Here is a 24,070-nt window from a genome sequence, read left to right on the forward strand (position 1 = left end):
AGGCACAACACAAAATAATGATATGTGAATCAATGAAGTCAAGTCAAGTAATTCCCGTGACGCCCAATACAACCTTAAGGAGTAACCAGAATAAAATCCATAAACTGCTTCCTTGAGTCCTTACTTCCACTGTGATGGCAGAGGCAGGCACTGCAGTGTACTGGGGAATGTAGGTTCCTTGCATAGGAGCAGCCGCTGCAGCAGGCATGTACTGCAGAGAGAAGGAGGGGCAGGAATGTGATTTGTCCTCTAGAGCCTCTGGATTAAAAGTCCTGTCTGACGTGTGCTTTTGTGACATTGCATAATAGTTTGGCTCATTCGGGCTAAACAGAAAACGTCAATCTCCTCATGTGGTTTCTGCTGTGAGATCATTTCAACTACAGCCGATCATGTAAATCTCCCTGAATGATGATATTGAATATATCACACACACACACACACACACAGGAGAAAAAAATGATTTCCTCTCAATGATATGCTGTTTTATGGCCTGTGACTCCTGTATGAACTTTTTCCTAATTATGACTTCTGGGTAAACTTTCCCTTATTTAAAGGTCAGCTACTCACGTGATCTGTTACATCTGTATGTTCCTGACTGAAGACCATACATATCATGTGTTGTTCTTATGGCTAAGGCTGAAGAAAAACACGTTCATAAGCACAATGAGTGCTTCTGTGATTGTGTATTTTATGTATATAAGGGAGATTTGGATATGCAATCAGTGAAGTAATACGTTGTATCTCTGGCTTTTTTGCAAAGAATAAATGTCCTGATTAATGATTTTACAACCGGTGTCGAGTACCAATTTTTCCAACACACACACACACATGAATGTAGAGCACGGTGTTTTGGAGGAGGTACTAGAGAGACTCACGGTGCCTGCGGTGCCCATAGACAGGTGGTTCATCTGCTGGGTGAGAGGAGCCATCACGCCGGAGGGGTGCAGAGACAAACTGGGCTCAATGGCCGCCGCCGGGGAGATCACAGCGCCCTGAGGCAGGAGGGAAGGACACACGGCCGCCCGCTTTATAGACGCTGTTGTACGTTGAAAACGATCACAGGACGTATGCAAATATGCATATTTCATAGTTCTATATTAGAACAATTCCTTTAAATGTGTTCAAAAGCTGCATTCAAACCAGCAGGTACAGCTGAACCCAGACTTACAGCTAAATGTGTCACTTCATGTGTACCGCCATGGGGAAAGGGGATGTTTTTTGTATGCAGCTAAACAAGAGCTTTCAAGACATCCAGCTAGTAGTACATTGTTTGTAAAAGAAAGACTTCCAACCCAGTTAAGTCTGATGACTGCGAGCGGTTTGCCAGTCAGCCGGCTGCACAGAACATGGAAGGCTTTTCCTGTAAATCTCTTCCACGTGAAGGGCTTTGATGCCTGCTAACACCAGCTCTTCTTTCCCAGTGCAGCTCAGCCACAGACTCAACAGCTCTGTGTTTAATAGGAGACTCCTCACACTGAGATGGCAACTACCTTGCAAAGGTACACACACACACACACACACACACACACACACACTGCTCAATCCGAGTAGCTGTTTAACTTCAAGCCCCCCGTGAGCCCACACGGCATCAGTGGACATGTGTCAGCCTCGCTCAGGAGGGCAGTCAGCGCTTCTGTAGCCGCGTGTTGAGACAGGATGTTAGAAGAACACAGGTATTACACTTAGGTATTTTAGGCAGCTCCGTGTCTGTAGAGGAACAACACGAGCACACACACACATATAGGTAAACACACACACACACAGGGATGAAGGTTCTAGCTGTGTGGAGCGTTCCTCTCCAAGGCACACACCGCCTGTCAAAAGTGAAGATCCTTATGTCTGAAGGCTTTGCAGGGAGGCACACACACACACACACACACACACACACACACACACACACACGCACACATACGGATTGTCGGCTCTTAACAGTGTTCAGTGCTCTTCCTCCTGACTGCATGTCTTCACAGGGAGATCTGTTTGAAGAACACAGCCGTCCAGCCATCAGAAATGCTGACACACACACACACACACACACACACACGCGCGCGCGCACACACACGCAGATGCATCCACAGATCCTACCCACAAACCCGCACAAAGCTTTGGCTCCAGCAGGTAGATTTAGCAGCCAGAGTCTTGCTAATACCCGAGCTTTTCATCCATCTTTATAATGCGTTCCCTCGTTTAATGATTTCTCATCCTCCCTCGCGCTTTCTCTCAGTTCATCCAATCTCTCAGCGGGCTTCTTCCATGCAGGTAGAAAGCTGCATAAAGCAAAAAGTAAGCCCACAATGACTAATTGTCTGCTCTGATTTACAGCTGCAGTAGTGTTAAACGTGCTATCTCTGCGTGTGTCCGCATGCACACGCGATGCATGAGTGTGTGTGTAGAGAGTGTGTAATTATATGTGGTAGAACATGTGTGTGTGTGTGTGTGTGTTAATGTTTTTGAGGGATCAGACATCTTTTTTTTCCTAGGGTAGGCAATAAACGAGAACACAAGAAAGACAGTAATCTTTTCCCCTGAGGATGGGAGAGAGAGAAAAAGACAGAATCCGCCTCAACTTTGAACTCGCTTTTTTTTTCTCTCGCTCGCTCACGCCCCCTCCTCTCTTCTTCTTCTTCTTCTTCTTCTTCTCCTCCTTTTGCTGTCATTTCTCCAGCCGACTAGCAGAATGCTGCAGGGCATCGTGTAGCATCAAATACACAGTATTAGTGATAACGGCACCAGTTTATCGAGAAAACCACGAGCAGCTGCCGGTGGGACCGGAGCTCTGAGTGTGTGTGTGTGTGTGTGTGTGTGTGTGTGTGTGTGTGTGTGTGTGAGCATGCACAGGAGAGGAAACAGCATCTTGTTGTCTCCCAGATGGTGTGGTCTGGAAAGCAGATGTTTTTCATACTGAAACTGCACCCACATTCATCTTAGTTTTTTCTACACAAAGCAAAAGTTCAGGTATTGCTGGGATGTAAACTCTAAACATGGCCGCCAAATGCATGGTTTCTGCACGCTGACAGTCACACAAGGGATCCCGGCATACTTCTTCTTTTGTTTTGCACTATTCAGAAGCTCAGGAACTGATCTGTGTTTTCTCGCGACACATTCCTCGCCCCCCTTTGTTTGCTTAAAGCGAGTTTAACACAGCAATTTAACTCAAGGAAGATCTGAAATCCCACTTCTTTGGATGTCTCATTACAGGGCTCCCCAATAAGCCCGCCTTCCCGCTCTTTCTCCCAATGCATGGGTTAGGGTAATGCATTCATTTCCTGTAGGGGGATTTGGGAGTAATTATGCACAAAGACATCCTCTCACTAATTAAGATGTAAAGACATGTAATCTGGGCTTCGCACTAAGGCTTGGAAACACACAGTCCTGTAGGCATGTGTGTATCTGCATGATTTGAGCGTGCCTACCTATGCTTGTGTCTGTGTGTAGTTGCAGGAGTGCATGCATGTGTACCTCCTATATTCCTGGGGAGCTGGCACTGTCTTTATTTCCCTCAGTCTGACCTATTAATTAGAGTAATTTGTGCATGTGTGTCTCCACTGTGCTTCACACAGTGACCCTCCCAAACATGCTCCACTCTCTAACCGTAGTGATTAGCAGAGGCGTGATTGCGTGGCACAACCTAAACGTGTCAATGAGCGCGCGCCATTAATCGATGCTACTCGCCATTAACCGAGGCGTGGCAGTGAAGGAAGCCTCTGCTGCCATAGGAACAGAATTAAGCCGCCCATGTCTCTCCCGGTCTCTCTCCCTGACGCAGCTTTAATTTGCCGGAGCTCTTCTGGTTCCAGGAAAGACAACGACTAGCCTCTTGCCTTTGTTGTCTAACAGGGATTTTTGACTATGCCGAGACAAGGCTGGGGAGCAGGCGCGCACAGCCCAGACGTGCTTTTGCAGCAGTTGTTTTCTTTTCTTTGTTCTCCATTTATTCTTTGTAATCTCTTCTTTCCCCCTCATGTCCCCTCTATCTCTCTTTCTGTCAAATGCAAGGCAAGTTTCTTCCCTTCTTCCGTCTCCTCTTCCTCCGTCTTCTCCCAGGCGTTACGCCGTCATATCAAGCGGCTTGCCAAATAATTAGACGGGACATTTGTTTGAAAACACATTTACAGAAGGGCATTATCCTCTCTCACAGACATCATTTTAATCAGACAATGACAACAGAATGTTTTTAGGAGTTGGCAGATCGACACAAATAGGAAAGCAGATAGAGGGAACTATCGAGAGGAGGACAGCACAATTTGGAAGTCATTTAACTATTGTGTTGTGACAATATTTGCAGGAACTCCTCAGTGCATGCCTGATAGATATACCATATCTGTGCTGCCTCTCTCCTCCACCTGCTAACAGCTGACAATTCCAATGGAGCATAACTGCATTTTGCAGGTATAACACAGTCAGCAGATGTTTCCAAGAAAACAACCTACTCACACTTGTGGTAAAATAAAAATCTGGGTATTTTTTTGTTCCAAGAGCTGCCAACTTTATTTCCCATGTCTATTGGAAAGGAGCTTGTGACTACAACAAAATAAAATCTGAAGGAGAGTGTGATCATCGGATGTCAGGGCTGACACTGAACTCCTCATTGGACTGTCTTATGACTGGTCTTAAATGATATAAATGTTCACTATAAAATCCTTTTTTTTACAGGGACAATTATTAGTTTCCATTTCATATGCACCCTTTGTCAGTACAGGTGTGTAATAAAACATTAAATGCATGTTTTACAGGCTGGTTAATAGACCATTACCAACGTACACTGTAGACGAGCAGAAGCAGTGGAACTGTGAACTGCTGGAGAATAAATGTTTAAGAGGTGATTCAGGTTTACAGTTCATCTGAAGCACCTTCAGGGTTATGGTGTGGTCCCAATATGAGTCTATCATTTCCTCAGGTGTACAGATATGTCAGGGTCGTTACTGTATGTCGGCTCAGGCTTCACCTTGAGGTCAGAGCGGAGCCTGTGGAGGCTCAACCAGGATGAAAGTTGTGCAAGAAAAGAAGAAAGAGAACCTGCAGGTGAGCGTAGATTCTCAGTGTAACATGTGTATCGAAGTACAAATGCGACCACATGTTAATATTTACTTTAATATCCGTATAATGTTTTCCACTACACTTGTGGAAGTCGACTTTTTGTCTGCAGTTCCATGTTGAACCAGCAGGGAGCAACCTTATATTATGGTATGTAGACTGAGGAGGTTATTCACCAGCTGATTCAGCAGGCTGAGACTCAGATGCGGGGCTTAACTTTTTTTCTTCTTCCCTACTCTGATATGGGTTTGGCTCTCACTTGCTGCACTTTTATTTAATTATTTGGCTTATTGCAATATTTCAGTGTTCATGCTCCATCGTTTGCATTGAAATATGAGATCAAATGGAAAAGAACAACATCTGTGATGTTAAATACTGTTACAAAGAAATGATCCGAGCATAATAGCACAAACAGAACCTACATGGTTTCTAAGATGGAAGACTTTTTAGCGTTTGTTTCATAGATCCTGTGACAGCCAGCCAGTGAAAAGTGCTGAAGACCTAGAAAATAAAGAGCTGGTTTAAAAACTTACTGTAGGTTGCATAACATACTGTTGATGTGGCATCCATGATGTACTCTGGACCTGTGGAGATGAGAGTACAAGAGAAAGAGAGGAGATGAGAAGACGCAGAAAAAGATATGCATTGCAGACCCATAAACATCCGACACAACGAAGGAAATATAAATAAATAAGAGAAGGAAGGGATGGGGATGAGAAGGAGGGGACGATCAAAAAAGATTGTTATAAGTGGTTAACAAATTGAAGAAGAGAGAACACAAAGAAGGACAATTGGAAGGCAGAATGACAGGAAGGGAGCCAAAATGAGAAAAACCAAAGAGAAGAGGAGAGAAAATTAATCATTAGCTCAAGTCTTTACAAGCCTATTTCAGAGCCTCAGTCCCGGCGGCAGTGTGTCCTGAAGAATATTACAGCCGTAACTGAGGGTCCACTATACAGTATGTTATGCTGTAATTATAAGAGGATATGAAGACCACAGAGAGCAATACACTCTAATAATTACTGCTGCACAGCGGAGGTTTCATCATCAAAGCCTGTCTTGGCCACAAATCACCACTTTCATCTCCGACTGCCCAACCCCAACACGTCAAACAAGCCCCCAAAAGGCCCCGTTGTCCCATGTAAAACATGACATGCGTGCATACAGTAATTATAGAAGTGCACGTGTATGTTTGCTTACCTGTGTCTGTCTACACGGGGAGTTAAAGTAGTGCAAGGTAGGTTCATTCCTGTTTGTGTTTCCCTCAAAAAGCAGAATGTGACTGTGTCTCTGCGTAATTCTTCTCTGCCCTAGGAGCGTCTTTGCATTCGTCTTTCTCGTCTACGGCGGCGTTTCCCGGCGTAAACGAGAAAGACGAACGTTTTAAAGTCTGCGTGTTTGACAAACCGAGGATCAAGTGCCGAGTCAATCTCTCGAAGAACTGCGCAGCTACATCGGCACTCCGGCTTTGACATGAATGGGTAGGGGGTTTGTGGGTGTGGAAGAGAGGAGGATGCGACACATGGGAACAGAAAGAGACAAAAGAGGAGGATTTGTGCCGCAATATAAGCCCGTGTTTTATCATCGCTAAGCTAAGAACTGTCGAGAACGGGGAGAGATGATTTAATTTATGTGTTCGTCTTTTCTGAGAAAAGAAACGCTCCACTTGCTTGCCCTGCATGTCCAGGGACTGCACACAGGCCAACAGTGAAAACGCTTGTTAACACAACACATGTTCAATTCATTTAGAAACCAGAGACCAAGCTGTGGATGGGATCAAGGGAAATTATTAACTACATATTCCAAAACCACTGATCCCAATTAAGTGGTTAACTCTTTTTTCTTTATTTCTTTTGTCCAGAAAATCCCATGAAAAGTGTCTGTCTCTTAATAATACCTTCAGATTTATGTTGCACTCAACACAAAGCCTACATTTTCTTAAAAGGCTGAGTAATTTTCTTAAACAGCTGGACGCTGTAATGTTTAGTGAACATCACTTAACCAGAAGAAGACTAGCTCGGGGCTATTTCAGCTGCGTATTAATGCTCATTTGGTTTCCAGTAAATATGTACAGCAGGATAGTGTATACTCATGTTCATGGTAATGAATTGTGTAACTCATTGATGATATATAGCAAATACACTGTTTCAGGCTCTGTCTACACAGATAATACTTCAATTCATTGTTGGTTTTAGTCTTTTCATAGGATTGGTTTACATGAGGTAGATATTACTAGTCTTATTTTATGACTAAAGCTAAAGCTTTGCTCCCATGTATCTCCACACAGTTGCAGATGTTTCCTATGAGACTGTATTGGGACATTGGAGCCGTGTCTGACTTTGAATATTGGTTGCATTTTTGAAATCTGTTGGCTGGCCATTTATCAGCGTCAAAGTGGATGTCGAAGCTTTGCAGTAGTGGCTCGGAAAAGACAAAACACTTTACTAAAGAACCCTGAATTTGGAAAGAAAGCAACGTAACAAAATCATCATTTGAGCTACCGTAAAAGTCGGGTTATACGCCGCTACTACCTCTGGTCAGTTTCCCGCTGTAGCAAGCTAGGAGCAGCGCTAGCTAGCGCTGCTACTAGCTCCCCACTCCTGCTGCTAGCTCCCCGCTGCTAATAGCTCCCCACTCTTGCTGCTAGCTCCCCGCTCCTGCTGCTAGCTCCCTGCTGCTACTAGCTCCTCGCTCCTGCTGCTAGCTCCCCGCTGCTACTAGCTCCTCGCTCCTGCTACTAGCTCCCCGCTCCTGCTGCTAGCTCCCCGCTTCTAGCTCCCCGCTGCTAGCTCCCCGCTGCTATTAGCTCCCCGCTCCTGCTGCTAGCTCCCCGCTGCTGCTGCTACTGGCCGCTGCTGCTGCTACTGTCCGAGTCCCCTCTGCCCAAGTCGGGTATAGAGCCGTGGCTGGTCCCTGCCTTTGGTAGTTGTCGGGGAGCTAGCGGAGAGCTAGCGGAAGTTAGCGCGGAACTAGCATGAGCGCCAGCTGGCTACAGCGGGGTGCAAATAGGGACACTGACCGAAGGTAGTAGCGGCGTATAACCCGACTTTTACGGTAAATACTTAATTAATCTGAACACACAACTTCAAGGTGGCCTTATTTTGCTCATCTGGATCCCTTCCAGGATTTAAAGCGCGGGCGAACCCACCACAACCTCAGAGAAGGTCCACACACCTGATACGTTGAGACGGGGGAAGCGGCGATGAAGGGTGTGATGGACGTCTGTGCAATCATCCGATTGGTGGAGATGCTGTACGGCGACGAGTAAAACCTACGAAGCAAAACCAGAAAAGGGTTACATTTCGATGTCGCCAAACTTCCAAGCGGGGTACAGGTGAGCCGAGAGCATGTCAACAGACAGTACAGACATGCGACGCCAATCAAGAGGCTTCTCTGCACACACGGCTCCAGATTAGCGCTTCAGATGTAGCCACATGTAAAGGTGGAAATGAGCCTTTTGTACCTCTTTGTTTTCTACCACCCTGTGCACCTCAAGACACCGCTGACAAAGTGGATCAGACATCATCAAGGCTGTCATGGAAACAATACATTCTGCAGCTCCGCTCTGTGCCAAACCATCAAAGACGTCTCGGAATGAGACTTGACACTCACCGGAGCGCATTTCGTGTTACAAAGGCGTCTGCTCCACCGCCATGCATGGAAATGAATTATCACCTTAATGTGTGAGTGGGTGAAATACTCCAACATTGCCCTTTATTGTGCCAACCTACGCCTGTTCCGCTAAGTAGAGAAAGCTGCATCTGTGTCATCTGCATTTTGTGCGTCGCTCTCTTTTTTTGCTCTTCTGATTTAGGCCCTATTTCTCTTTTTTTATTCCCTTTCACCCCTTCAACCATGCAGCGGTAGAGCGCTGTGGCTCGCAGTGCTTTATTTATCATTGTGTACCTAGAGAGGACATGTTTCATCCGCCAGGCCATGTTGCTGTGCCCGATCGATCCCAAAGTGTCTGTTGACTGAATAATGGAGAAAGGGAGGGGAGGAGGAGAGCGGCAGAGACAGAGAGCCCTCCCTTATCTACCGCTAGCATTGCCCCCATTGTATAAAAAGCTGATTTACCACAAATCAAGCGATGCTTAATTGTTGGTTTACTCTAAAAAGGCATTTCAAACTACTACTGCCAAATATGACTTTATTTAACATCCGTGGATGCAGTTGGTTTCCAGCTGCCTGCGATAAGCTCCAGAGTGTGATTGTGCTTTACACGGACACCCAGCAGCCTCCCTGTTGGATTATTATGTTCTACTTGGGGTTTTGAAGCCTACGAAATAGCACATAAAGAGTATAGCTTCCATGGTTGCTCCACAACACTATATTTAATATTTCTTTAGCTCCAGAAAGATCAGTTTTGAATTCTGCAATGGAGTCCAGTATGCAGATGCGAGGGGGAAGTTGCAGCATAGCTTCATATTCTGCATTTAATGAGATGTTCTGAGCCATAGACAGATATAGTGGATGCATCTAAGTTGGAGAAAGAGCTGGAACATGTTGGTCAAAGTGATCATCAGCGACAAGAAACAAAACCACTCTTTGCTGATCGTGTGGTGTGGATCCATCTTTCTGACTGTACAATTTAAGGCCGGCTTGCATTAGAGATACTGTATTACTGTCACTGATGAATACAAATGAAACCACGCAGCCAGGTTATTCAAAACGTTTCTCTGATTGTGTTTATTGTATTTTTCATTAGAGTGATGTGCATTGAGAGAGAGGAATAGCAGGTAGAGGACAGACCCAAGGTTATTGATGGAGGCTATTAGCCCAGAGCAGTATGCTGTCAATAGGGACTCCAGCGCGGCTGTTTAGACAATACACTGAACATGTAATTGTGAACAGAGAATTAGTACGGGATTTAATTTAAAACCTCGCTGTGTATCCCTGGTGGGACCTATCTGCACTGTCAGGAGTTTGCCCTGAAAAATTAGCGCATGATTTAGTGTCGACCTTAGTGGCGTTAGAGGCAAGAAATGCGGATAAGCATGCTAATATATATATACATATATATATGTGTGTGTGTGTGTGTGTGTGTGTGTGTGTGTGTGTGTGGGGGCAGGAGAAACAGAGGATTGAGAAGACAGATAGTAGATGTCACAACAAGGCAGAGTGAGAGAGGTAAGAACAGAGGCAAGGAAAAGGAGAGAGAGAGGATGAAGAACCAAAAGGACAGCAAACAGACCATGCAGATAGGAGGCAAGAGATTAAGGGAAAGAGAGCCAGAGAAAGTCTCCCTGATAAAAGAGAGGGCAGGCTATAAGCCAACGCAGTCTGCTTGGTTCGGACACATGTTTCCAATAACATCAGATTGGCATCAGAACCTCGAAACCAGCAAGCTTGGAAAGACTCGAGAACCTGTAATTGATTTGGAGTTCCTACCCTTCCCCTCTCCTTGGGCTGACTTTATTTTTGCCTTTGCCCTCCTCTTGACCCCGCCCGGCCCTCCCTTTTTATTCAACCCCCTTTTCCCTCTGTGCTTTTTTTTGCCTCTCTAATTAGCCGCATTAGCATTTCACAGTCATTTAGCGCTCCGCCGGAAGGATCTCCGGTGACCTCGAAAGAGAGGTCAAGGGGGGCTTAAGCACTGTGCACAAGTGCACACATGCACTTACACCGTCACGCGCATGCACACGTAAACAAAGGCACCAGAGATGACTTCAAGTCATCCGATTGGAAATGGAGAATAGGAATTAGAAGAAGAAAGGGACTTCTGCAACAACATGTAGAAGAAGAGGGAAGAGAGAAGAGTCGCAAAAAAAACGAGATGCATTTTTGATGAGGTCAGACGAGGGGAAGCGGATCGGTTTAAAGGTTGTATGAAGAAGGTAAAGGGAGTTAAAATGTGGAGAGCAGAAGAGAAACGTAGAGCTGGAGGGACGCGTCTCCTGGGATCGCATCACCAGCAGCATTCCTAGCAGACGGGACCCATCTCCAATTTCCGCTGAAACAGGCAGACACTCGGCTCTGCGCATCGAGCCCGAGAGAACTGCAGATCGCCTCAGCTGACGAAAGTCTTACGACGGCGCTGCAACACCGCCCGACTTCCCTGTCTGCAATCAAACCCTACAAGTCTGACAGCTTGTATGCATAGGTGCATAAATAAATACCCCCATCTGCACCAGGCAGATGTGAGAACGAGGGCAAGCGCACACAACAGGGTAAGACAAAGAGTGTGTGTGTGTGTGTTAATGATCTGTTTGAATGTGTGTGTGTGTGTGCATGTTTGTGGTCTGCTCATTTGCATGCAAGTGCTCTTGTGCATATTAGTGCGTACGGTTGGCTGATGCATGTGCTCATCGTTGCAGCGTTGCTGGTGTGTCCAGGTGGACGGTTTGTGGAGGGCTCATACGCAGGTGCTTTACAAATATGTGGCATCAAAAGTAAAAGTGTGCAGACGTCTAAAAGTTGTCGAAACTCGTCCACCTACCCATTCTGCATCGCGGTGGGGTCATACGTCAGCGCCATGCCACTCTGGAGGAAGAGATAAAGAGAGAAATTTATACACCGAAAGGTTAAAATACTTTATATTCCCTTTGAACCCTTTGTGTTTCTCTCTCATTACGATATTGCGGTGTAAATGGTTATTTGATGGGGTAAACTGACAGCAATATTGCCTCTGACTAATGGTCAAGCCAATGAAGGTAATGAATTGAGAGGGCGGGAGACAGTAGAGGAGGAAATGAGAATGATTTGTGTGGTAAAATAAACAATTAACTCAAAAGCTTTGATTTATATTGACCAATATTAACAAGTGAGTGGGATACGGAGACCTGCTACATAAAGAACAATTGACAATGTCAACAGTAGTACAAAGCTCTCAAATGAGCCAGTTAAAACCACACATGTGTAATAAAATCCTTCTGCATGAATTGATATGAGCTTGTGGACCACTTCAAACTCTACTTATCGTGTTCAAAAATATCCACAGCTATCGTTAAGTAACCAAAGAAAGAGACGTGGAGGGATGTTATACAGCCCCGATAGTCTGACTGCATAATCAGGCTGCAACACAAGTTCCTGGATCAACAAATTAAGCTTGACTGAAAATCACATATGATAGTAGCCACTGTTAGAAGTTAGAAGCTATTCCCAATTGCACAGCTTTGTGAATGCACGCAGGAGCAGAAATGAGACAATCTGGATTAAAAAGAGATTAACCTGGTTAGCTGTCACACACACATTTTGGTGCATGTCAGTCAAGTAACTGAACTAATCAGTCAAAACGAGCCCACACTTCAATTCACTCAATGCAACTTGCCCAAATACAATCTCACAGTTTGGGAGACAGTTGTAAATAAGTATGTTAGGGAGCTGTTTTTAACATTTTTAACATGAATATTGCTGCAAACAGCTATTTGCCATGTAAAGATATAGTAGAGTAACGTCTACCTGTGCAGACAATGCAATGTTTTTGTTGTTTTATTGATATATTTGGGCTGGGGGTGCAGGCTTTTAGTGCATGGTTACAGCTAATGCTAATGCCGTCCTAGCCAACATCGTCGTCACAGAAGCAGAGCACTCGCCCTCCGCTGGCTCCACAGGTTAACACCGTTAGCTCTGTCGGGACTTTTACCGTAGTTAGCACTGTTAGCACTGTTAGGGCACTATAAGCACTGTTAGTACTGTTAGCACTGTTAGCGTAGTTAGCACTGTTAGAGCTGTTAGAGCTGTTAGAGTGCTGTAAGCACTGTTAGTACTGTTAGCACTGTTAGCACTGTTAGAGCACTGTAAGCACTGTTAGTACTGTTAGCACTGTTAGCGCTGTTAGGACTGTTAGAGGATCCTTGCAGTTATAACGTTGTGATCTAGTTTTCATCTCCATTTTTCTTATCATGACCATTTTTTTTATGTTGTTCGACGATACATTTTTACACCCCAACTGCAGGAAGTGCTGGCATGTTGTTGCTTGTCTATGTAATGTATTTCTACACTACTAAATATACATGAAAAGGATGAGGTTTTTCTGCAGTATATCAGGAAGAAAATCAACACTCCAGGAGTGTATTTGACTTGCTATGTATTCTCTGTCCCTCCTCATCTCCATGAAACAATGTCAAGTGTTCATCATCAAGTGACTTATGACTGTGAGTGTTTTCTATTCGTGTCTCCCTTCCCGATCATGTGCAAATGAGTGAGACTGTACTTCTCCAAGTCCATGCTGAACTTTAAAGCAGACTTTCAGCCACTTAGCTGCCTTTTGGCAATGCTGGAACAAACTGAAAGCATCAATAGTGGTTTTAGTCCTCTAATCTTTCACTGCATCACCCTCCTCTTCTATCTGCAGCCCGAGACAAGTCATTGCTCTTTGTTCCTTTTCGCCCCAAATTGGCACATGAACTCTGCTGCCTTGTTCGTTTTTTTTCTTCTAAAAAAATATGTTTCTAGCCAGGATTGAGGGGGGAATAAAACTCCACAAGCAAAGAAAAGGAGTGCCAGAGATTGATGACATCAAATAGCAAAAAATAATCACCGTTCCAAAGCCCAGAATTCATTTTTAAACCAACTCATGATGATTTAAAGTAGGTCAAACCTAAATTATACATACACAAGAATCCTCGTGTTCACCTTCAGCTGACTTCAGCGATTGTCTTTTTTTGAACAGAGTAAGAGGAGATCTTGATCCAGCATTAGTGCATGTTTAGAGGTGCACCACTCATCTATCTCTCTATCTATTATTGCATGGACCTACCAGGAACAGGCCCAGGGGCCCAAAGAGTCAGGGGGCCGCTGGACCACCGAGCATCTGTTTGAAGTTACTGTAACACATCTTGTTGGATCAAACAACTACAGAGAGACACAAAACAACTACCACGAATAAATGATCACAAAGATGACTACAGAGAGATACAACATGGCCACAAGGTAGTTGAAAAATACACTTAATAGCCACTTATTCCTATTTAGAAGGAGTCGGGGGGGCTTTTACATGTCTGTGCCCAGGGGCCCATGTGTGTGCTATGTGTGTTTCTCTGCAGAAATGTTACATGTGTGAGTGATTGTGTGTGCAGGATGTGCTCTCGTCACAGTCCCGAGGTCGGACTCATTTAGGAGTGAGCGGTTCTGGGAGATTAGGGCCAGCTGACTGAGTGTGAGGACGCAGCGAGGCCCCTCAACGCAACACCTCCACGGCCAGATGCCTCTATCAGTCGGCCTGGATTCAGAGACCTGGCTCAGACAAATACATAAACCCCCGAAAGAGATGCTTTTTCCTCTGCAAGGCCAAGTGGGGCTTGTCAGGACTTGGGAACTGACAGATGAATCCCACTCAAAAGCGCTTGCCATGTATTTGAAGACCAGCTGACGATTCACAAACGGCACCGAAGCCTCTAATGATAACTATAGCGCACCGTTGTTTCGTTTCCCTCCACCAGCCGGCTCCCTCCCAACCTCCATGCAATGCCAGTGTTGGGAAACTGTTCAAAACTGCACTTGGTGTGTGGGTGGCGACATTATTATTATTATTCATACACTTTCCCTTGTTCTGTAAATTAAAGCGTTGGTATCGACACTAACAACTTCTGAACTCCCCGCATTGTGCAACAGTCAATCTGCTTTCAATCCGCTGCTCATGCTTTCTTTTCGTCTGGAGATGACAGACTGGAGGTGGGAGTTTCAACAAAAGAAAACACAAAACTTGCCATTTGGGTTTTGCGGAATCGTTGTATTTTAAATTTAACAACCTTTATACATGCCAGCTTTCATGCTGTCAGCAGCATCTCTATTTCGGCCTACAGTATGTTATTGGAAATGAAAGCTGATAATGACCCCGTGGGGGGCCTGTCAAGTTATTTAAACGTGGGTATGAAATGTGAATAGGAAACTGATGTCAAAGGGAACATCAGCCAGATATTCAAAGTTGATGAAAAAGATGTTCTCTGTGAGGCAACAGTACAAACTGTTATCTCACTCTCACCTCTCTGATTGTGGTGATAACATCCCTGTTGTGCTTTTGCTAGGAAGCTGAGAAGGAAGAGGTTTGTGGATATGCTACTCGCGCTTGTGAACACCATTGGTTATATTAACTTAACTAGTTCCCTTTTAAAAAACCCTCTCAGCGGACATGGCGTTCTCATTCTGACAGTGAGAAATGAGAGGCTAAAGTAGAATTAGAAAATGTCTGATGCGGCATAATTTAGCCTGAGGAAAAACTCGATGTTGCTTTCTTTTATCGTGGCAGAGGGTAAAAAAGGATTATGTTGTAACACACTGATAGAAACACATGGTTTCTGTGTTACAATGTGCCTTTTCTGCACGTGCTTCAAGAACAAGCTGCTGAAGGGGATCTTTTACGATGGGTACAGCTGATTTCATGTGATGATTGAAGACACTCACCTCTCCTTCCCGTGTCCACGGTCGGCCATTCTGGGGATACTTCACCTGGGTTTGCCTCTTCTTCTGGCCTCCGTCAGCAAACTTGCACAGCAAAGGCTCTGCAGGGGCTACAAAGTCAGACAGACACAGAGATGGATTAATCATCCTAATAGCAGGAAAAGGTTGGACATTTCCTGCATTAGGTTAAGCGTTACATTTCAAGGATATCATTTAAATACAGGGTGTTATGCTGTGGCTCCAACAAAAACATAATATAAATCAATTGGACCTGAAAACAGACCCCTTAGCTCTTACATTTATCTCTTCCACCTCTAATCCAAACATCAAAACAACAGCAGTAATCGCACCATCTCTACGAACCCTATAACCACACTTCTACAAAAGCAGCCTTGACGTGGAAACAAAGCCGCGGGCTAATCATCAAAGCACGGTGAGCGTATATTTCAAACGACAAACCAAACCAGCGCACTTAAAACGCTAAATTACTCCACACAGTTTGACCTCGGGCCATGCACCGCAATTGTGATCGCTCCAAAGACAACATATCCCTTTTTCTGGACCAGAGAAAAGAAGAAAGCCTTGATTACAAATTGGATTAGATTAGAGTGTGACCTCCCAGACAAAAGTTCACCAAACTCTAACTTCAACCTGAGAGGCAGAGGCCTGGATTGATGCAGGATTATGCGGGAAAAAAGAGCCTTTGTTCTGTATCAATTTATTATTTAAAGCATATCTTTAGAATTTGTTAGAAAGCAAGAATGTTTGAATAATGTCTTATATTTCTGGGAAATGCTTCAGCAACAGCATGACTCAACAAACAGAATAAAAAGTATGATCTGAACATAAAGAACACAACTAAGAGAAGACATGGTGGCTCATGTAGTATTTATACATATTGAATCAAAGCAAAGGCCGCCCTCTTCGTTATGGAGTTACTAACATCTATAGGGAGCATTTATCTCATGTTGAGTTTAGTTTGCCTCCTCGGAAAGAACTACGAATCAATTAGATGGCAATAAAACAAAGATTCTGCAGAAGATGCTGAGCAACATTCAGTAAATCATCATAATGGTACGCTCAAATAAAAGGGAAGTCAATTAAGATGTTGAAATGATGAAGACCTAAGTGTTCTGTTCAAGCCCTGATTCAGTCTTACAAAGACACCCCTTGATCCTGAAATTGAAAAAGCCACCTACTTGTTCCTTTAATATGTCCACCAAGGCCTGTTTGAGTCACTGATCATCTTAAAAGAGGCTAGTAGCACTTGTGTCTCATTTAACTGGCAATGACTTCCAACTGCAGAGGAAGTCAACTCCTCATTACTGCGTGTAGCTTAGAAATAAATGATTTCTTAGAAGACATGGAATTCAAAGGCAAGGACACACACACACACACACACACACACACACACACACACACACACACACACACACTGCATCCGTTGCTGTTTAGTTTCACGATGACAGACAGAGAAAGCCACATTGTCCACGTCTGACAACATCAAGTTTATAGTCGGGACACTTTCTTCTTCCTCTACTCCAAAGTGCCACAAAAAGACAGAAACAACTCCTTCTGATCAAAGACAAGTGTTTGTCCTCGGTATTTGCAAGAAAAGAATCCCTCAAAGTGTTATTTTTATGCACCGAGCATATCACAGACAGCAAAAGTTTGTGTTTTCTGAGTGACTTGGAAAAACTGGAGCCATTTATTGTTCGAATTAGTGATGCAAAAGTGCTAAGTAGTTGATCCTGAGGGAAATATTATATTCTCAAAATGTCAGACACACACGCACACACGCACACACACACACACTAATATTGTGGTGGGCTTGGTGCACCTGGAGCTGGGATTTAGACTTTTTCAGAGACTGCTCACTGGCCAATATTTGGACAGGCTCATGAATGGAGAAAGTCGTGTCTTTATTTTCTTCAGTAGATTGAACACATTCTCTGTGACATGGAGTTTAATCCTATTACTTATTTGTCAGATTATACTGTCCTGGCATCTCGCAATAGTGTCAAAATAACGGAAAACACAGAGACGATTAAGTGTTTGAGCTGTAGCTTAAGACAGCAAAATAATTGAAATAAAATAATAACTTGTAGGATTAAGACAAACATAATATGTTTGATATTTGAAAGTGTCAGTTTATGCTCCTATTTGATAAAAGAGGGGAGTCAATACAACTAAAGTAGTTTTTTGGTGTCGCTCGTGTTGATTATTACCTTCATTTTACATATTTTGTCAGGAATGCAAAAGTAGTCACTGCACAAATCAGTCAAGGCATTTTGTCTGTGCAAATATTTGACTTATTATTTTGATTAATAAAGTTTTGGTATTTGCCCCAACAGAGCAAATGAGTCAAGTAAAATAATGTGACATGACGTTCACTTACAGTCTCCACCAGGTGTGTGTAGTACGATATCAATATCAATATCACGTCAGGTAAAGACATATCAAAAACCCTTTTGTTCATGTGGCAATAACTCACTTTATATTCATCCGCAGGCACGGTGAAAAAAGCGGCATAAACACGGATGATGATAATGACAATAACGGATGTTATTTATTCCTATGAGTGAAACTTAGTCGCCGCACAACAACAGCAGCAAAGCCTCCAGAGACGAGATTACCTGTCTGCTCAAACTGGTGCATCCAATGAATTATTCAGCTTGCTTTCACAGTCACATTACTACAATCTGTTGCCGCTCACAAGAGGGCCTTAAAGGGACGGAGGACATTTTTAATTGTCAGTTTGACCCCTGCTGCTCACACTCTGGCGGCTCTGTAAGAAAAAGTGATGGATTCATGATGCATTTGGGGCCCAGCTGTGTCTGCCTCCCTAAAATGCATCACTTTTTGGGCTTGTCAACTTAATTAACATTGTGTGAACCAAAATATATGGATATCTAAAGAGTTCAGATGTGTAAATTCTTAGTAGACGTGGAGTTAGAAGAAATTAAATTCAGTCCAAATCGAATGAGCCCAAATAATTGCTGCAGTCACGCGTTAATCGATCTTTGTTGCCCCTGAACACAACAATATCCGCTTTTTTCCCCCAATATCCGTTTATTATTCATAAATATGTTTTTCTAATCTTTTTATTACCTATTGGGCAGACATAAAGACATCTTTATTGACTTTTCAATCATGCAGAGCAAGTTGTGACCCAACTTATTCTAGTATGAAACCATAAAACACGTCCATGTATTGATCTGTAAACATCATCAAACATCATGAGGCTATACATGATATCAAAACTTGAGGCTATACATCTATTCATTGTTCAAAATATCAAACATTAACATGAACATTATCTATTGAAATTGTAATTTAGTGATGGGTAACTCATCTATCATGACTTTTTTTTTTAACTTTCAAATTTAATCTGAAATTCTTGCTTTTGCTTTGTTGTAAAATGAGCTTCTGAGCTTCATCTCCATGAATAATGTGTGGACTAAAGTACTGAAAGACTCGCGCGCCACTATAAGACTAAAAGAGAACTTTTCGGACGTGTAAAAATGTCTTGGGTAACGCAGGAAAGTTTTGCGTTACTGAGGTCTAGTAAAGTAGTGTAGTTACCAATATTTTGAGTGTAATGCGTTACTTTACTTCGTTACCTATAAAAGTAATATCGTTACTTTGTAACTCGTTACCCCAGCACTGCGCGGGTGTGTGTTTCCTGTAGCCAACGCTACCAAACACAAGTCGTTGCCAAGAGCTGCAGACTCGACACGGGAAAGTAGCTGAAGTGAACAGACAACAACTACTCGTGTTTGTCTGTAAACAACAACAACAACAAAGAAGCTGCTCACAAGATGTATTTGTTCTCATTAACCAAGGCTTTGCAGTTGTTAATTTACTGGTTTAATTGATCCATCTCAGTGTCACCGCTTCAGATAGTGAATAGTTTCTCTTCACTTTCTCTCCAGTTTTTCCTCTTTTGCTTGCAGAGACAGACAAAGCAAATGCAGAGATAAAAGACGTGAAGACAGTGAGAGATGTCAATAAAATGACTGAGAGTTGTTTGTTTGAATGTGAACGTGTGAATGCTGCAGGGTAAAAAATAAATAACGGCCGCTTCGCTGATATGAAATGACGTTTCTATCCGTGGCGTTTTGTGTTTATCTGACAGGACGTGTAGGTAGGTATAGCCGGACTCACATACTGTTCCCGCTCATTGCAGCTGTGGGACACCGCGACATAGAAACTGTTGAAACGCCAGCAGAGCAAACAAACATATCCATCTGTGTTCTGGGGAGAAGGAAAAAGATGAAACACGCAGGTGCACCTGGTTAAGTGCCGGAGATACTTTAGATCTTAGCTTTGGTGTTCCTGAAGCAAGGCACCGAAGCCTTAGCTTATAGCGGCATGACGGCTCGAAGAGGGGGACATGAGATAAATGGGGACGTTCTCATTTAAAAATGCAATCCATTATCGAGCAACATGGGAAATCACTCAGTTGGAAAATGGGATCCAATCCCCAAATGTAGCAAAAAAAGGAGGAATCCCTCAGCTGGGCTGGATGGGGTGTCGTCTATATTTTCTTTTTCTTGAAGACATCAAAGAGCTCGGCGCCCTGGGACAGAGCAACATGCACTCCGGGGGGTTTCCTTGTTCAAGCATCTCACCGGAGACGACAGCAACGAAACAAATCAAGAAATGTGTATTCGAAAAAGTCGAATTATATTGCTTTTTTTATGACATGTAAAATATATGTCTACTGGATGAACAAAAAAAAGGTTTTAGAAGAGATGTTCACTGCATTTACTGCACGTTCTCGTCATACACCAAAAGCAGTCCTAAAAACAGTAGGAATAAAATATATTGATGCCCTGACATATACATTACGATGTCACGCTGTAACCGAACCTGACAGCCTTGACGTGACGTGGTCACGGCGTCCCGTGTTAACACCTACAGCTGTGTTTGAGTCTCCGAATAACACGAGTCAGCAGACTCACGGAGCGGCACCGCCACATCGTTTCCTCATCTTCTTCTCAGCGCAGCCTCGCTGAATTTTTTCCCCTCCATTATCAGGAACATCAAATGAAATTCCTTTCCCATTTATGAAAGTATTGAAGCACTTCTGCGATGAATGGGGGGCTTAATGCCTCGCGATCGTACCAGAAACATGTATTATTAAACCTGCTGAATGATAATGGGCCTTCTCTGAGATGTGGACTCTTTATTCTTGTCGTGAGACAAAGAGAACTATTAAAACTACAACACTATATCAGATACTGGGAGAGAAAAAGAGACATAATGATTAGAAACCAAGGTAAAAGAAATTAGTTGAGTACCATGAGCGGTGCATTTCCTCTCTCTTTGCTTCCTGCCTCTACTTACTAATTATTTATGTATACTTTTATCTGACCAGCACATGCGTACTTGCTGAAGTGAACACATGCTCCTGATTTAATCCATGAATCTAAAGATGAAACCACAAAAATTAATTCAGGACAAATCTTTAAAAAGATCTCTTGAGAAACTCTCAATAGGGAGTAACCTGTAAAATTGAATTTAAATAGAAACATACTGTATATTCATTATTGTTTTGGGAAGTTATTTTGTGCAGAAAAGAAAGGAAAAGAAAAAACAAGGAAGACATACTCCTTAAAATGGACTTTGCATGTAATACATTGAGCAAATAATGATGACGTGCATAATAATAATAATAATAATAATATGAACTTGATAATGCATGTAAGATATTCATCCTGTGAGAGTAGATGTTAACTTTAAGTAGAGAGAAATGGAAATGAAGCCTGGTGATATTTTCCTCCCACCCGGTCCATGAACCCAAGAGAAATGCAGAGTCATCGCTTCATGCTTTTATCTTTGAAGTCAACATTCACTTATTTCCAGTCTGTTTTCCTTCTATGGTGCGGACTGCTTGAATCTGTCACCGAGAACAAAAAGAGACGTATCACAGCTCACAGCATGGCGGCACAGCATTATCGACCAGCGATGGAAACACACCGACTCGTATTGCACGACTTACACATCGAGGTGGAAAGTCGAATTTGTAGGAGTACCCTAATCACTAAAAGTGATGAGACCATAGGATCAATACAATCCTTTCCAACACTTTCTATTTATGGAGAGCAAAAGCTGTGGAGCCACTTAAAGACCTGCTAAACAATATGAACTTCTCTGGTAGTAGAAGTCAGAGAGCTGCGGATTGATGGACTTCCTGTGTGTGGTCATGTGATCAACGTCGGCATTAATCTCACAGCTACAGGGTAAAATATTACTGCTGCCGGATGCACAGACTGTGAGATCAACCAGAGGAGCGTCAGGCTGGACATTATCACATCACACTGTACTGTGATTCTGTGCTGTGTGGTTTTTTTTAAGCCCAAAGCCTTTGGAAACGCCACAGACTCTCAGTGACACAGAAAACCAACAGAACGTGGCTTTTAGAGACGGTTTCTCTCGGTGTATTTGATCAGCTAAAAGCAGCGTGTGTGTGTGTGTGTGTTTTGTGGATCGGTATACAGACGGTCTGGTCAGAGCTCAGAGCAATTAAACCAGACACACACACACACACACACACACACACACACACACACACACACACACACACACACACACACACACACAGAAACAAGGGAGAAAATGGACACCCCTGGCAATGAAAAGCAATGCATCTCTTACAATATAGAGGTCAGCCGCTTGGTATAGACGAGGTGACTGTATCTATATTTTGTGTGCGCGACTTGAATAATGTTTGTGCCACTTGGACAAGAAGATGAAAATAAATCAGTTATGACAAACGCGTGAGCAAACATTCGCATATTCATACATCCAGTCCAATATTTAGTCTCTTTTTAGTTCTGCTCTGGTCTCCAATAACTGCTGTGAAAAATATGAGACTGTCAAGTAGCTAAATGCTCCTCTGTGATCAATAGCTTAGTCGCTAACGCTGTGCGCCTGCTGTTTGGTGCGAGGCCCCAAGATGGGGGCCACAAGGCCGAAACAATGAGCTGAAAGAGGCTAAAAGGGGTCTGCAGAGTTTGGTGATAAATCACAGTCGGGTCACTTGATGCATTATTAATACGCAAATATTGATTAGAGAGGTATTTAAGTGTATAGCAGGAGGCTACACAGCAGTCACCTTTTAAAATATATATTGTGCTCTGTCACAGTAAGTGCGTGCAAGAGTTCATTCATTTATAAATTATTACCACGATGACCTATTTCTCTGAATATATTTTTGATCAAATGAACTGGGACGATCATTTGTGACGATAAATAAGGAATCAGCCCCAGCGAGCGTTTTCTTTTTAAGGTTTGCTCTTCGCCTGCAGCGGCGGTTAAGATTCTTGTGTCGGTCGCACAACCTGACGCCCACACAGGCTGCAGAGAGCAGGACGGAAGGACACATCACTCACTCGCTGCAGAATTACACAGCTATACCTCGCAGTATATAGAGGTACGGCGGTGTGTGTGTGTGTGTGTGTGTGTTTGAGAAACTGAGTCGCCCACCTCACAAATCATACTGCCAGGCCGCGGAGCGCCGCTCTCTCTGTCTGTCCTTCATTTCCATTTTCTTCAGCTCCCGTCTCTCTATCTATATTTGATAGTTCTGTATCTCCATCTCTGCTCTCTCTCTCTCTGTGTCACTTTCAGTTTGCTTCTCCCCACCTTAGCGTTCTCTTTTCTCGCCCCGAGCCCTCGCTCTGTTACTTCACTCATGTTCAGTCACCCCACATGACTCTCTCTCTCTCTGTATGTGTCATTTTCTCTCACGCCCAATGACATCCTCAATCTCATCTTCATTGCATCTTCTCTCCTTCTCCCATATTTTCTTTCTTCCTTTCTCTTACTCTCTCACCCCCTCCTCCCTCTTCCGTCTTCCCCCTCCTGCATGTGTGCGTCTCAATCTGTGTCCTCCACAGTCGATACTCAATTAATCACTCAGATCTTCTTACTAAATCAACGCGAGGTGGTCTGAGGAAGTGGGACGCAGAGAAGAAGGTGCAGCAGAGATGACGGTGATATGTTATCAGTCGCTTCTAGAGAGACAGATGTTGGACCACCAGAGGACGGAGATGTCCCTCGCGTGACCACAGCTGATTGTGTGATTCATTCATATAATAAGGGTTGAGACCGTTATGGGTTTATTAAATCAAAGGACTGAAAAATATTTCGATTTTTGTAGAGATACTGTTTTTGTACCAATATTTAAGATTTTCAAACAATACTGAGCTCCATTAATGTGAGCGTTTCTCCTTGTCATGCACATATCAACACAATTATGTGTACAGGTAAATATGACAAGACAGCTGTGCTCTGACCCATAACAACCAAAAGATTACTTCTAATACATTTCTATCAACACATGCAAACCTTTGACCTTGTTCAAGGCTTGTGTTTTAAAGCTTGTGCCTTGAAAAACAACCTATTTTTAGGCCTCTGCCTAGAAAAAAATCACTTTCAGGATGATTATTTCTTTGAAATGATGCAGCTGTAAGGTCCAAATCTAACCCAAATCATAGCACAATATGTGAACATTCTCTAACCCAAATCATAGCACAATATGTGAACATTCACGAATCCAAATCATAGCACAATATGTGGACATTCTCTAACCCAAATCATACCTCAATATGTGAACATTCTCTAACCCAAATCATAACACAATATGTGAACATTCTCTAACCCAAATCATAGCACAATATGTGAA

General features: G+C 43.3%; 1 protein-coding gene across 1 annotated transcript in view; it reads right to left on the reverse strand.

Moving 5' to 3' along the window:
• The window catches only part of LOC306744794 (RNA-binding motif, single-stranded-interacting protein 3-like), a 105,242-nt gene that overhangs the window by 2,004 nt on the left and 79,168 nt on the right, over positions 1-24,070 (reverse strand). The window contains exons 7-12 of the mRNA XM_079227481.1: positions 15,379-15,485; positions 11,474-11,517; positions 8,209-8,305; positions 5,568-5,618; positions 876-992; positions 125-211 (exon numbers count right to left, since the gene is read on the reverse strand). Of these exons, the coding sequence (XP_079083607.1) occupies positions 125-211; positions 876-992; positions 5,568-5,618; positions 8,209-8,305; positions 11,474-11,517; positions 15,379-15,485 (503 nt within the window). The remainder of the gene's footprint in view (positions 1-124; positions 212-875; positions 993-5,567; positions 5,619-8,208; positions 8,306-11,473; positions 11,518-15,378; positions 15,486-24,070) is intronic.

This window comes from Taurulus bubalis (genome assembly GCF_910589615.1).
Source record: "Taurulus bubalis genome assembly, chromosome: 12".
In the NCBI taxonomy this organism is placed as follows: domain Eukaryota; kingdom Metazoa; phylum Chordata; class Actinopteri; order Perciformes; family Cottidae; genus Taurulus; species Taurulus bubalis.